The sequence below is a fragment of the Lissotriton helveticus genome, chromosome 9 (assembly GCF_964261635.1).
Source record: "Lissotriton helveticus chromosome 9, aLisHel1.1, whole genome shotgun sequence".
NCBI lineage: Eukaryota > Metazoa > Chordata > Amphibia > Caudata > Salamandridae > Lissotriton > Lissotriton helveticus.
The window spans coordinates 1141393420-1141409843 of NC_136070.1; the positions used below are offsets into that span (position 1 = coordinate 1141393420).

Here is a 16424-nt window from a genome sequence, read left to right on the forward strand (position 1 = left end):
TTTTGGTACACAAACACCAATCCCTGCATTGCATCCCATTCCATGGGTGAAAAGCCATACTGGTGTGGTGTTAACGTACCTGGACTGCATTTGCGATGCTGTCTAATTGAATCCTGCATGCAGATTTCTGACTAGGTTTTTGCCACCTAACTTGTAATCTTGAAAGTCATAGACAGATGGACTTCAGAGATCCCTGGAATGATCCCTTTGTTTTACTAACTGTTGACAAGTGTTTAGGTTCGATTACACCATGGCTCTGCAAGAGTAAAGTAGTTTTTTTCATTACTTGATGCCACGTTCTACCATTTTATGTGTCTGTCAAGGAGGAGTTGATGGAGATGGGAAAAATGTTGTCTCGCTTCTAAGTTAATACCATTGGAACCTGCAGACCTTTGTATTAGCAGAGCTTCAATACTTGGCTAGAAAATATCTTGACATCTGAAAAAACACTTGTTTAGCATTAATCATCATATTAACAGTGTAGAGTAACTTTTTCACATATAACACTTATATTCAGAAACTAAATTTGCCTACCTTAAAAATGTTAGCTCAAAAAACTTGGACTTGTTTACTTATGACATCAATTCAATTACATGACAAGAAAAAAACACTTTATCACTGTGTGCATCACACTGTAAATATGAGCGATGTCACATGTACATGAGAGTGCAGTTTTAGCATTTTTGTTTTTTGCAGTTTTATATAGTGCAAACTACACCCAAAGGTATTGCAGCGCTTTACATGAGCACAAGTTGCATTACAGCCTCCCGCCCGACTGGAACCTGGTTCCCTAGCTTCAAAGTCGGCCACTCTAGCCGTTAAGCCACACCTACTCTGTATATGTTCATAACACCCTTATTATGTCCAGGTTTCTGCAATGTGGTTTCAACTGAATCCTACAGTACTGTTCTATGTAAATCACTTTAAGTGTTGAGATGTTACTGATGCAATAAAATGGTCTTTTTAAAGTATTTCGCTGCTTTTAGGATCTATGTTTTCACGATATAAAATGCCTAAAATAAAACGCCATAATAAGATGTACTAAGGTATAGGGCAACAAGGATTTCGCACTTTTAGCACTTGGCAGCAAACTGAATGGTCCTTCACGTGTGAGCGACACCTGACAGCGAAGCGTAAACAGTAGATCTTCTAAGGGGGTCAGAAAAATAAAGAGGTGCTGGTTGCTAAAAGTAATGCTCACATCGAATCTTTGGAAGGCCCTTTGTCCTCTTCGTGTCTTTGCTGGCTCAGAAGCTGTCAGCGTCCTTTTGTTTGTTTAGGTCTTAGTGATGCCATCAGCAGGGGTTGTGAGTGGAGGTTACACTGGCCAGGGCAGGAAGGCCTTTCATGTCTTCCTTTTGACTCTGTGTTTACACAGTGCTGCTGATACAAGGAGTCCGGTCGCATTAGCGTTTGGTTGAATGCAGAGGATTTGGAACTGTCAGCCATTTTTACAGAAGAAATAGAGCTGTTTCTTTTACTTTAACCCCCGCCGACCCCGGCCTCAGACATGTAGACCACCTGGCAAACATTGGCCTTTAAGGGAAACCTGTCCAGCTGCTGCAAACCATAACTGATAATTCATTTATTTGTTGTGGCCCTCTGCCCTTTTCTGTTGCCCACGCAGTTTTACCGGCAGGGGATGAAGGCAAAAGGAAGAGGGGAGCCCATTAAGTGGCGCGTGGTTAAGTGGCTTCATGTTTACGTTTATACATCACATATATTTCATAAAAGGCCGGCAGTATATTTAAGGATTTGCGTGTTGAATCTCTGCTGTTGCCTTTAAACAGGAGTGACGGACAGCGGCATGTACTGGGACTGAAAGGTTCACTTAGCCCTCGGGTGATGCAACTGGAAGAAAAATTGAATAACTTTTTGATTGATACACAAGGATTTTGTGAGTAGGTATAACTTACACCGTAACTTCTAGGGGCAAATTACACCTGCTCGTGGAAGAAAGCCTTGTATTGTATTGTAATTGTATTTATATAGCGATTACTACCCTCTGACGAGGCGTCGAAGCGCTTTTTGGCAAGTAGCACACTACTCCGGAACCCATAAAGAATTAGTGTTGGATTAGTATAGTGACATTTGAGTGGTGGACATGTGACTGTTAGTTGTATTGAAAATGATAATGGGGGATAGAAGAGGGAAGAGTCTAGAAAGTATTTATGGGGAGATCATAGTAGTACGATGAGGCTTGGGATGAGTCAAAGGAGGAATAGGCGAGGGAAGAATTAAGAAGGATTGTTTTGGGAGATTATCGAATTAAAATGAGGTTTGGGGTAATCCAAGGTGGGATAGAGGAGAGAAGAGTCTAGAAAGAGTTATTTGTGGATCGGCTCAAAGTGAGCAGCCTACAATCTATCACCCTTGTCTTCAGTCAGTGTTCAGAGCCTAACAGAGCACCTGCTGTTTTATGTTCATAAAGTAATACACTATAGATGGAAATGTAGTCCCGACTTGATGCAGCAAACCTGAGGCAACGCTTAGTTATGTGGTGAAGCAGAAAGATGTCTGAGAGTCTCATTTGCATGTATTTATCAGACTTACTTTACCATTCTTAACATCATTATTACAATTTTTCAAACTTTGAGTTTATGGGGATATATCCTTGCAATTGTGTTTGGTGAGGAAGGAGGGCACAGTACCCTAATCTGAGTGACTTGTGGTACCAGGGGACATCTTTTTTTCTTCTTCTATGGGTCCATTGTTTCAACGCGGAGGAGAGGTGCCAAGGCTGGCTACTAAACCAGCAATACTATTGTTACATGGAACTATGGGGTTTACCCAAAAGTGGAGATGCTGTAGATAGCCATGTCCCATGAGATCGTATGATCTCTCTGACCCTCTCAGGAAGTGGAAGCTGGAAAAGTTGAATTGGGAACATAACCTGTAAAGGAAAGCGGGAAGCACACAGCGAAAATAGCGAGATACAGTATCCACTAGTAGCCTTTAGAAAAACAAGTCTTACTTACATTAATGATATCACCTCTGTAAATTTCTGTTTATCCGTGCAACCATCTAGAAAACAGAATTGATCAACAGGGTCGTGTTTTTGTGAGTCTGCATCTCATTATCAGCTCTCTTCAGACTATTTAAGTCGCAAGCATGTGGCTAGGCCTTCTCTCGTTCTTTTGATTATTCCAATTGTCTGGGTGTGAAGATAACATTTATAATTCCATGCAAAGTATTTTGACTGAATGACTATTACACAAGATCTGGTATCTGACACAGAAAACTAGCTTAATAGTGGTGGGTTTTTATAGTTTGTCTTGACAGCACAGCTGTCGCCAGACAGTTATGTGAGCATCACTAGAGAGGGGCTTTGGCTCCTCCCCCATGTTGGGAGCCAGGAGTACATGTTTTGATTGGGCAGACAGTGTGTGGTTCCACAAAAAAGTGTTTGCCCTCTACAAATGATAATTTTGTTTATTTATCCAGCTGTCTGAGTTTCAATGTTCAGGTGTACACACATTGCATTGTAATGCCGTTAAAGTGTTAAGGATCACTCGATAATTTACGGTGTTTTTCTCTGGCAGTAGCACAAATGGGAGTAGGGCAGTCTTTAACATACATGGAGATTTAGGCTTGGCTTGACAGTGCATTTATAAGCTAGACCTATTGGCATTGCCAATGCTAGTCTAAAATTGATTTGACTAGGGATTATGGAATGCTGATTAGTCACCACCAGATACATTCAACTAATAATGAGACGCTATTTTACTTCTCTTATTACTCTGCAATCAATAAAGGGGCAGTCTTGTTTCCCATGGAACCTATGCCAATATATAAGCTAAGCAACCACCTTTTAAATGTTTATATTACTTTATCCATGATATTATTATTATTGCGTCTTATAAAGCGCATGGCTACCCCTTGGGGTTTCCCGGTTAGCGACCCAGATAGAGTGAGTGCAAACCCTAGTTTTTAAAAACCAAGTCTTCAATCCAATGCGAAACACCGTGAGAGAAGAACAGCTTTGCAGAGATTCCGTAAGGTCGTTCCAAAGCTTTTAGGCCAAAGTACAAAAATGATTCCCCCCCCACCCCCCATGCATGCTAGACGAATTCTCGGCACTTTACACAGATGACCGAAGGATGCATAGGGACTGGTAAGGCGCCACCAGATTTTGAATGTAATATTAGCGTCTGTCTACATTTACCCAGTGAAGCTTGCAAAGAGGATGCAATGCCGATGCATACTTAGGAAGGTGAAAAAGAGGCCTGGCTGCTGCATTTTGAACTTCTTGTTAGCGTCAGATGACTGCCTTCTCGGCCCCTATCTGGACAGGATTAATGGATGAATCACGGTTTTCTGGGCAGAAAGTATCCAGAAAACCGTGCCTATGATCCGTTTTACCCACCTCAGAACTACGAAACAGGTAGAGGCTACCTTGGTGACCTGCGGCTTCATAGTAAGCTTCTCATCCAACCAAAAGCTGAGGTTATTTACCTTGGATGACAGGTCTGGAAGTCTACCCAGTGCCTCCGGCTAATTCTAAGGGCCCCATAATTGGTGATTTTCCCCAGCACCATAACTTCAGTCTTCTCGCCATTGACCTTGAGTGAGTTTACGCCCATCCATGTGGAAATCCTGCATAGGCATAGATTCAGGGTTCCGGTGCTGTTACCTTGTGCAGACAACAAAGCAAAGATGATCTATGTGTCGTTTGCATACGACAACAAAACTAAGCCACAGCTCTCATCCACCTCCGCGAGGGGCATGCAATAATGTTAAAGCGCATCGGACTTAACGCCGAGGCCTAGGTAACGTCACAAGCAAGTGCACGCAAATCTGATCAAGCACTGCCTGAGACGACCTGAAATGAGTGGTCTTCAATAAACAAGGACATCTAGGCTAGTGCAGTAGCTTGCAGAGCCAATGACGTTAGCCTTTCCAGGAGGATGGAATAGGGCACAGTTTTGAAAGCCACACTGAGGTCTAATAAAATCCGTGCACCTGTGTCACCCTCATCCAGGAGCCGTCTAAGATGTTCCATGACCCATGGGAGAGTGGATTTGGTACTGTGTCCCACCCGTAAACCTGGCTGTGATGGGTGCAGACCATTGTGATCTTCCACAAAAATAGTAAGCTGTGAATTAGCATGCCTCTCCAGAATCTTTGCTAGGATGTTCTAAAACTTGACCAATTAATGGGGTCAAGGCTTGGCTTTTATTAAAAGCGGTAGAACCATCCCATGTTTCCAGGCTTCTGGGATACGACCCTCTCTCAATGAGTAGTTGGGCACTTCAACTACTTTTTTAAGTATCTCCGGGTCTTACAGGCTGCATTTAGATGGATGGAGCAGATCGAGTGGAGAGTTTGATTTACTTGACCTCAGTATGGTCAGGTATTAAAAAGTATCCAGCAAGGACATCTGCTCCATTTTCTGGGCATCCAGGAGCACAGTTGGCAGGTTTTCCTCCCTTCCTGGGCTACCTTTCCCAATACCAATACTGGGATGGTCCCGAAAGCCTGAACATCAGCTAGCAGAGTCTTTGCGAAAAGAGTCTGAATATCGTCCACCTTCTGAACAAAGATGTTGGCCAATTCTTTGTAAAGCTTTTTAGACAGCAAGGGTACAGGAGATACTTTGTTAGGTTCCGAAAGTTCCTTAACCACGTTAAACAATGGTTTGGGCATTAGCGATTTTGTCGAGTAGAACGTCGCTCAAGCGGCCTTTCAAAGCCCATGGTATTTTTTAATGTCTACTTTATACACAGCCTTCTGATCCTCGCAGTAGGGCCTCCTCCACTCTCTTTCTAAGCCCTTGCAGTGTTTTTTCTCCAGCCGCTAGGCTTCGCTGAACCATGGGGCGGGGATGAAATCTCTGAGATCATCTCCCAGTCGCTGGCAAAGTAGCCTCCAGAGCATTCGTAATCCACTGATCAACCAAAGGTCGATCTAGGTGCACTGTGTGATTAAAATCAGGTACAGTGCAGCACAATTGGGGATCCGAATCGGAGATGTCTAATCTCATTCCTGAATTTGTCCAGAGCAGAGGCTGGATTAATAAGATGGGTGGTCTGGTTCTTAAGGCAGAAAAGCACAGCCAAATGGTCTGACCACAATAACGGCACAGGGGGGTCTGTAGTAAGGGCCTCGAGATTGAACAAAATGGGGTTGAGGAGGTGGCCAGCCTCATGGGTAGGTGCAGAATTAATAAGATCTTCTAGATTTATCACCCTCAGATATTCTTGAAAGTTCATGGACAGATTACTGAAAGGAGATCCAAGATGAATGTTCAAGTCCTCTATAAGAGTAAAGTTCGCACATTTCAAAATATAGGGGGCAAATAGGTTCGGAACCAGTGAGCCCCAGTTTCCCGTGTATCCTGACAGCCAATAAATTAACGCACCTGATACAGTAAGTTTATGGGTCAGGCCTAAAGAAAAGAACAAGGTTTCGCTCTCTGGGATAGAGAGCTTCTGCTTTTTACACAGATATTTATTCTTAAAAATGGTGGTGATCGTGACTCCTGCCCTACCTTGCCGATCCCTTTTGGTAATGGCATAGTTGGGGGGAAGTGCAGCGATAACGTTTGGTAAGGATGCCTTGTGAAGCCATGTTTGTTAGAAACATGGCGTCTGGATCGTTTTCCCACAAAAAAATTAAATATGTGCAGTTGGTGTTCTCTTTGTTGTGCTTAATTTGTTACTAAGCAAGTTATGAAACACAAGTGGTGCTTCCCAAGCAGACCATGCACCCATTGCCCTGAGAATTGGCAGAAAAATTACAGTTAGTACAGCTAAGTGGGTATCCCTGCGGCTCCAGAGAAACCATACAGGTTGTCCCACAGGTCAACCGAAGTGCTAGGAGTTGTTTGGGGGAGAACACAAGCCTTTCTTGCTGGTGAGATGCAGGGTTCCTGGCCTCTGGCTCCATCCGGACATGAACGGTCACAGATGGACTTGCCTTAGGCACACTTTCGGCACGCCAGTGGCACTTTCTCACCCTCTCTATGAAAGGCCAAAGATCAAAAAGCTGCACCGCTAACTCGAGCGGGCACACAGCACCACCAAGATGACCACCAAAGGTATAGTGAAGCGGGCGCTTGTACAAAAACTCTGCGCTTCACCAGAAGTATTTTTTTTTATTAAAAGGCCCATGGTCCCTTCCTGAACATAGAATTCAGCCTCAGCACAAGAAAGTATTTCTAAAAATGCTGCGCTCAGGTGCAGCATAGATGTGCCTCAGACAACACCCTACCTGAGTCCGCTGCATCCAAGCCACTAATGTCTATGAAGGGCCGATTGTCAGAAAAGCTGCACCGCTAACTCAAGCAAGCGCACGGCACCACCAAGATGGCCACCAAAAGGTATAATGAAGTGTGTGCTTGAACACATGCTCCGCGCTTCACCAAAAGTAAACAAAAAATTATATTAAGGCCCCAGGTGCCCCCAAACATAGAATTCAGCCTCTGCACAAGAAAGTATTTTTTAAAATGTCATGCTCACATGCAGCGTAACGGCGCCTCAGACGGCACCCTACCTGAGTCCATATATATCAGCGAGTACCTACTGGTCATAAATTCACTGGGAACAAACTGCATAGAACAATGTATAGAGTAATTGATCTGTTGATGTACATTTCTATGAAACTATCAATTTACACAGAGAATGAGGTATTTAACATTACTCTGTACGTTATTGTTCCCAATTTACTTTTTCCTGTTACACTTATGACATCTGTTTTCCTGCAGGTAACTATTGATTAATCTACACATAATGAAATCATATAGAACGTGCAGAAGGAACCACTGTTATTTAATCTATTTATTAATCTGCAGGCATCAACTGGCAAGGACAGTTGGCAACTCATTTATGATTAACGGCTGTTTACTGTGTATGGACTGGATGGTTTGGAATGCAGAACTGGCACTGCAGAACTCAGTTGTCATGTGATCTGGCTAGCTCCCAACACTTGGTCCCACCTGGTGTCTGTCTATGGGGGATACATTTTAAAATGTCAACTAATGAATTTCAGGAAAACTTCCATCTGTCAAACCAATCACATTATTTACGATAAGCATTGTTGACCTAGATAGAAGGCACTCAACAGTAGTAATTACTCACAGGTGAGAGTCAGATGGCCCTGATGCGAAGCAGATAGCCTTTACACAACTCTATTTAGAAGAATCTTTCTAGCAGTTAACATTGCGTGTAAACCTGCCCCAGTCGTAGTGGTGAAGAAGAAGACGTACATTTGCAATGGCAATAGGAAGATGTTTTCCTACCTTGCCATTGTACGGCACGCCACAAAGTAGGAGTGTCTTCCCTTTGAATAATAATCACGATAGCATCCACTTTTGTTAGACATGGTCACTTTGGAATAGTGGTTTTAAATTTAAACTACCTTGTAGTCTTTTGATTTTTCCAACCCTTACAGCCTTGAAAAAGCCTCCGGCATATGAGCCCGAGGGTGCGAAACACGTGTTGGCTGTTCTCAAACTCTAAATGACACACTAAATAGTATACTCTACTTCTGAATATGTAATTACTCACCTTCAAAGAAAAAGTGAATGTCAAACAAAAATGGATGCTATCGTGATTTTTTATTGAAAGGGAAGACACACCTACTTCGTTTTCAATTCAAGTTTAATGGGGGCATTAATGGTCTAAACCTAAAACCCCATTGGAGTGAACACCCACAAAAAACTGGCTATTTCCAACAACAGGAAGAGGATGCTGGGCCCTTAGTAACAGTCAATACGCCACCTTCGCCTAGAGGTATGAGTTGAACTTCATGATGGCCATGTGGAGAAGCCGGACCAACATAGTCATTTGCCGCAGTGTGAACTGCCCTATCCTACTGGATAAGTAGCAGGAGTTTTCTTAGCAACACCCGACCTCCGTTTCCACCCAAACAACAGAAATGTATCTGCGGGTAAGAGAAGTTCCCTCCTTACCACTACTTCCGGTGTTGTCTTCTAGGGAATGTAATGGAAGCTGCCACTCCTTCAGTCTTGGTTCTACGACCCATTATGGGTCTGGACTCCCAGGAAAGGGGATCTTTCTTTTGGGTGGCGTACCACTCTCCGACTTTATCCTCCAGTAATAAGCCTTTGCATACTGACTGCTCCATAAACTATTCCCCCTGTTAGCTCTTTACTGTTCTCTATTTCCTGTCTGAAACATTCTGTACTTTATGCCTGAATAGTTTAACTGGAAACATCGACATTTTAAACTCATTTTGGTTAATTTGTGTTGAAAAAATACACATTTATTTCTCTAAAGTGTATGTGGTAAATATGAGGCAGCATTCGTTCTGGCAGTTTTGGTTTAATTCGTTAATTTTAGATATATGTAAATCTGTAACAATGGAAATTCACGGTTATGTTGGGATCCTGTTATTTTCCAGGCTTTCTCAATGCCACACTAATTCTGATCTCTCTCTTTCACTCTCTGTCTCTCTCTTTTTTTTCTCTTTCTATCAGCGCAACTTCTCACAAGCCTATTCCTTCTTTCTACCACTCTCCCTCTCTGCCTAGTTTTCTTTCTTTTTCTCTTGCTGTCTGTGCCTTTCTCTTTCTCACCCTGATTTCCTCTCCATTCTCCATCTTCTTATCTCTCTCTCTCTCTCTCTCTCTCTCTCTCTCTCTCTCTCTCTCTCTCTCTCGCCCCTTTCAATCTCCTCCTAAGGATGTCTTGTTTCTTTGCTTTTGGCTCTTGCTCAAGCCCTTGCCTCTCTCTCTTGGTCTTGGTCTGTCTGTCTCAATCTCTGTATTTCTCTGTTAGCTTTCCCTCAGATTACTTCTCTCTTTCCCACCCCACGGCTTCCACTCAATATCACAAAGAGGATTCAGTTAATACTGCATGCATTGCAAGAAACCAACCTACATTCATAATCATATTTCTCCCTAACAGCTAAATGATTGTTCTTTAGAAAGATGCATGTCTCTGATGTATTTCGGTATCGCCCCTGTAATACTTAAAACTGTGCTTTGTATGCCTTGCTGTTTTAATGTTGTGCCCCACAAGCATTGCCCTAGTTAGACCCAAACATTAAGTGCGATGAACCTTTAATTATGCCTGCCTCAGTTACAGTTAATGAAGTTCAGGAGGGGCTGAGAGAAAGCATAGTTTCAATCACTTAGTCGATAGGTTGATTTTAAAGAAATTGAAAACTGCAGAACATTCTATTTGCTTTTGCAAAATAATGTGTTCTACCTGGCTGCCAGCACGACATAAAAAGCATGCCTCTTGGAAACATCAGGAGTGTAGCCCCGGGGCTTGGGAAGATCAGGGCATGGGGAAAAACTGGTTTATCCGCTTTTTCGGTCTTCAAACAAAAGCACAGATTGAAAGACCAACTTCTGTGGAGGGTAAACCTGCTTCTAATTAACGTTGCCTCTGACTCGAGGTGTTTGAAGACTGTGGGAAAAGGGCCGTTTGTGAATGCCTTGGCTATCTACAAAGAGAAAAGAAGACGCACGAAAAGCGTCAATAAATGTTCACTAAATCCTCTGTACCTTTATGTCATGCTAAACCGCGCTGTAAATGGAGCCTGGTCGAATGATTGTTGTACGCATTGTTTATGGAACAGGGGTTTCTGGGTTGGAATGGGGGTTCTTTATCACAGTTTCTCAGATTGTGTTCAACCCATCTAGCTTGCCTGATTCTGTTTTGTCCAAAATAAGACCATCTGATACATTTATTTATAGAATACCCCAGCTAAAGATTGATAGCATGAGATGTAATGCTGCAGGTGTGAAGCAATATAAAGAGTGTGAGTGGGTGTGGATTGGTTGACATTTAGACAACTTGCATCTTCTTATTTCTACTAGTTGCCTTGTCTGAACTCCTACAACACCTACTGCAGTAACCAGGTGGCAGCCAAGGCCTTGCTGGATCACAAGAAGCAGGATCACCGGGTACAAGACTTCCTACAGCGCTGCCTAGAATCTCCGTTTAGCCGCAAGTTGGACCTGTGGAATTTTCTGGATATCCCACGAAGCCGGCTAGTGAAATACCCGCTTCTGCTGAGGGAGATCCTGAGACACACGGCGAACGACCATCCTGATCAGCAGCACCTCGAGGAAGCGGTGAGTTGTATGTATGTGGATCTTTGTATCTCAAATCCTAAAAAATAACTTGAAAGCAACAGAGCACTGTGCATAGTGGAAGGGAAAGGACAAATTAGGATTGTATACCTTATTTGCCTACGGTTGGCGTAGAAGCTTAAAGGAGCTTGATACTCATTCATCAAAGTTGTAACAGGTGTTCCTTGAAGAGGGGCGTTTTCACGTCCTTCCCAAAATGGAGAAGTAACAGAGGGTGCCTAATATGTGGCAGTATCCTCAGAGTACTTTACATAAGAAAAAAGAGAAGGGACAATGAAGTTTTGTATTAAGTACAGAGGAAGGCTTTGCTTTTTAGGGTGGTCAAAGAGCCCGAAATAATTTGATATTTATCGAAGGTGGATAAAGCACTCCTTGAAAAGGTGCATTCTCCCCTCCTACCTTAAATGCAGAAATAATGGATATATGGCTTTAGCCTTGGTACATAACTTCAGAAAGCTTGTTTCCTGTTATTATTTCTCAATTTTGCTTCTTAGTATTTCCGTCTGCTGTCTGTTCTGTGCTTCACCCTCCCTGTGGTGTGGCAAAGATGCCATGGGCCCATACCGAAAGCAAGGACATTAATTACAAAAAATATTTGTTAAGATCAGAGCCCCAATACTTCAATAGCCATCTATTATTGAATGGTGATATATGTTTTTCATTCAGTGGACGCTCTCAATTTATTATCAAGCCAGGAGTGATAGACCAACATGGTTTAAATATCAGTGGATCCCACTCTAAAAGCCTGTCCACGCCCTGTTTACCCTTTATAAAACCAGGGTCAGAGCCCTGGGGCATCACAACACGTTATCTCCAAAGCAGCTTGTTATCTGCTTAAACCCACGGCTATTGAGACAATTGCAGGGCCACTCACACAAAAGATGCCTTGGGCTGTTTGCTGCACTGACATTTCTCGTGCTTATGGGCTTGCTGGGATATATTTATAAAGGCTACAAAAGTACTTTGCTTAACATCATTTAAGCGTAGCTATGAGTAGTACTTTCTAATCACACGTCGCTGCTTGCATCCCTGTTGCCTGGTCTTCCAATCGGTGTAGATTTGTTTTAAAATGATGTTATTAGATATAGTTACTTTTAATACATGGTTGTTTATGCCTACTGCCCATCACTAATTTATAACACATCACAGTATCATGTTTTATATACTGATGGCAACAAGCATTGACAAAGCCAGTAGGGTTGGCATTGGCTGCCTGCCTTTTGGCATCGCCTGTGCTTGTTTTTTGATACGGTTTTGAAAAAACGTTTTTGTTGAAGAAGCTGCTGTGCTCACTTCAATCTGAAAAAAAGAACTAACTATCATCAAAAATGCTCCATGGTTTATCCTCGGCATTCAACTTTATGTGAAGGCACTTCTGTTACCAAAGTGACTTGGGTGAAATGAAAACCACAGTGTACAATTATAGAGTAATCATTATGCCAGTCTAAAGAAACCTGCGGCCACCCCAATAGAACCTGAAAAATCTAGACCAATTTTGAACCCACCCTTTATTATCAAGGTCATGGAGGGTGATGTAATGTGCTACTTCCAAGTCCCACAAACATTGAGATTCTTGGATCTGGACATCCATGTGATCCTCAAACATAGTAGAAACAGTTCCTTACTGTGTGTGAATCAAGACTCGCATTGCAAGCTACCGCTTTACAAAACAATTCAATAAATGAAAATAAGTGACTGTGGAGTATGAAACAGGCTTGGGCAGAGTTTTCTGGAACACTGACTGGCCTTGGAATATCTTTCGCCTGTTTTATTAATAGTGCAGTGCAAGCTGCATTTTTGCACACATGTTGGACATTTCTACTGGAGAACTGCGGGTAATTAAAAAAGAATTGGCTGAGAAATAGAGGCACTATTCACAGCTGATGTAGATGTTTATTTTTTTTTACATTTAGAAAGTTGTTGGTGGACATATTTAATCTAAATCCCTCATCCTTGATTTGTCAGCCTTACAAACCACATGTATTTCAGCGAAGCAGAATGTTTTTACACTGACTGCCTGTAACACTGTTCTTCAGTCAACATATTGAAGATAGGCATGTGGATTATTTCCCAAGTATTACCTCTTCTGTATCACTACAATCAGTTATTTTTGGATGCTAGGCATTTTTTTCAACTCCAGAGCGCATGTTGCAGTCATAGATTTCTTGAATGTCTCTGTGGGAGCGGTGGGTCGAAGGGTGCTTCTGTCTGTTAATTACACCAGTTATCACACTTGGGAGGGGTGGAGTGCCTGGCTATTCCTTGTCATTCCAAACCTCCTGTGTGGTCTGCACATCAAAAGATAAAATCAAAACAGAAATTGTGACTCACTAAAGTCAAAATTGTTTCAGTTAAAAACTAGAACAATCAAATCCAAAATATCAGCAGGAGCAATTTGTTGTTTTTCCCCAAACATTGGTGGGAGAGCCCGAGGGCTAGAGCTCTGGGGCAAGAAAAGGTCCAAATGACGAAATAAGGGCAAATGTGCTCCATTCTACCACAGCTGAGCGAGAGAGGGGACCACCACAGAGCACCGAGCCTAGGAGGTGATGACATGACCCCCCCCCCCCATTACATTTAAAAATATGACTCGAGAACCCAAGTCTGGGATGGGAGCTAAACTTGTGCCAGAAATCGTCTTAATAATAGCCCTTTATTTCACGCAGCAAGGAAGTGCATTAAGACTGTCTGACCCCATCTAACTGGAAGTTGAGTTCGAGTAAATTGTGAAGCACTGTATTTCAAATAGATTTGTTTTATTTATGTTCATTTAGTGTACAATTCTATCAGAGATGCACATTTTAAACAGATACACCATTTCTTAAATAAACATATAAATACATGATTATACCCCTGTCTTTGACCTGCCGAGTATAAAGGGTGGTTCATTATAGAGCTAGGGGGCGGGTATATTACATTTAGGGCCATTGGAATTGTACAGTAATCATCTCACTGAATTATATGGCCAGAAAGGGCATGTTATGGTCCATAATGTGGCATTCTGTGCAAGTATTATTTCGCTAGGGTAACACATTGCTACTATTTGGGCAAAGGTTTCACTGCTTTGGTATCAGTTTAGCAACTGAATACAGCAGTCAGCGACTCAAAGGTAAGTACCCTTTGTCCTTCACAGCACCCCGAGTAACACTTTTTTTCAGTTACTTTAATCAGTCTTAGCCAGAAATATTTGTTGTAGAAATGTACCACTTATGCAGCAGATGGTAAATAATGTCACAAGTGCAGTGAATCCAAAACAATACAGGAAAACATGGCAGAATTGCGCAATCCCAGCTGCCATCTATATATAAGCAGACACATATAAGAAAGATATTTTGATTAGATCTGGTAGATGCAAGGAGTAACACGGTTAATGGGATACTTTAAATGTATTCTTCCCTCTAACTCTGCACCCTTAGGATTCTGCTACAAGAAACAGTAACACAGCTTGTGTAGGAGCAGACACCTGGGAGCAGCCACCTGGGCATCATGTGAGTGGGGAGCAGGTTGATTTGGCAATAGCTATTGTGTTCTCTAGGCCCAAGCACAACTTGCTTATGGAGCAAAGATGGAGGCAATGAAGACGAAAGTATTGAATAAAACTTCACAGTATGCCTCTATGGTACTTAGCCAGTCTTCCCTGCTCTTGAGGTCTTCATCTTGGCGTTGGCCATGTAGGTTGAGGAAGTGAAGCTGACATCCTACCACTGGATTAGACATAGGATGATGCATTCCAGGATCAAAGGCACCCCCACTGTTTAAACATCCTGGCGGAACTCCGAAGTTTAGACTAATGCCCAGAGATCAAGGAATCAAGTGAGCTGTCAAGTCTTTAATCAGGCTGTTGTTACTGCTGACCAGACATTCTTGTGATAGGAAAACTGACGTCCGTCCCAAAAATCCACAAAGTAAAATAAAAAATAAATAAGTGAGCCATAGAAGCGTATTTAACTGCATGGGTCTGCACGGTGGTGGGATTCGGCTGTAATGGCTTGTCTCGGTCATGCGGCCTCACTGCTGTTTCTTTACTAAAGATCAGCCAGTGTTAAACTGACATGTGCATAATCCCGACCACCTGTTGTTTCTGTGCAACTCGATCTTCCATTAAAAAAAAATCATTTCATAGCAGTACAAACGGCCATTTCGTTTTTTCGGTGTTTCCTCTGTTTTACATACTATGGGGCATATTACCAACAAGTAGCAATAATTATCGCTAAATAGGCTTAGCGGAGATTTTTTTTATCACTGCCTATCGCTGGATATGTTAGCTGAGAAAACATGCTATTAGCAACGTTTTTCTCCATTGTGCTAAAATATCCAGCGATAGCGCCGAAATGCGTGAATATCGCTGAGAATACAGCGATATTCACGCATTAGCGACAAAATGCTCTTAGCCATGTTATCCACCTCCCATTGGATAACATGGCTAAGAACTGGTCTGAGCAGGCGTTAGTTTTTGGTGATAGCAGGAATATTTCCATCACTACGCCTGCCTTGCTAATAGGCGATAGCGACGTTAGCGACTGCTTTCAGTCGCTAACAGGTTGGGTACGCCCACTTTGCATGTCATTAGCGATAAATATCGCTGACATGCAAAGCGGGCCCCAAACCGCTCGCTATCGCCTAAAAGCTGTCGCTAACAACAGTTAGCGACAGCTTGCTAATAGAGCGATAGAATTATCGCTGCTAAATCGGCGATAATTGCCTATCGCCACCCTTGGTAATATGCCCCTATATGTTGAGCAGCAATTTTACCCTAAGTTATATTAACACTCAATGGCTGGCAAGAGGGCCGAAATATTTGAAATATCCAATCAATTAGACAACTTCAGTATTGTGTTTTTTCCAAGTGTGTACACGGTCAGATGTATCGAAAGTGTATGTTTTGTAATTGAACCTGTTTTTTATTGAATGGGCAACATTTTAGCTCATTGTTGCCCTATTAGTGAATGAAGTGAGAATTTGTCTGGGAAAATGCAGATTTGAGTTTGGTTGGAAGAAATAATAAGATAAAAAAACATACTTCTGAGTGCATCAAAGTTTGACAAGGCAGTTTGTTTAAAGTTCGCCAGAAGGTAAAGTATGGGGAAAAGTTAAAACGTTTACTTAACTTGTAAAAGTTATTAAAATAGTTAAAATTAAAAAAAGAATTCCCACCTACAAAAAAAAATATTTGTTTCACCATACATTAATGATTACTTGCAGTGACGTATAGAATTAATTTAAAGTAACTAACTTTATTAACCACTTGACCGCGGCGAAAATTCCACCGCGGTGCGGGTGATTTATGGCGTGGCCGTGGTTCGGACGGCCCCCGGCCGTCCTCCACACACGCCCACCGTGACGTCGGACGGCCGCTGGC

General features: G+C 42.4%; 1 protein-coding gene across 4 annotated transcripts in view; it reads left to right on the forward strand.

Moving 5' to 3' along the window:
• The window catches only part of ARHGEF3 (Rho guanine nucleotide exchange factor 3), an 800814-nt gene that overhangs the window by 744979 nt on the left and 39411 nt on the right, over positions 1 to 16424 (forward strand). For all 4 annotated transcript variants that reach the window (XM_078661575.1, XM_078661576.1, XM_078661577.1 and 1 more), the window contains one exon: positions 10790 to 11047. In XM_078661575.1, the coding sequence (XP_078517701.1) occupies positions 10790 to 11047 (258 nt within the window). The remainder of the gene's footprint in view (positions 1 to 10789; positions 11048 to 16424) is intronic.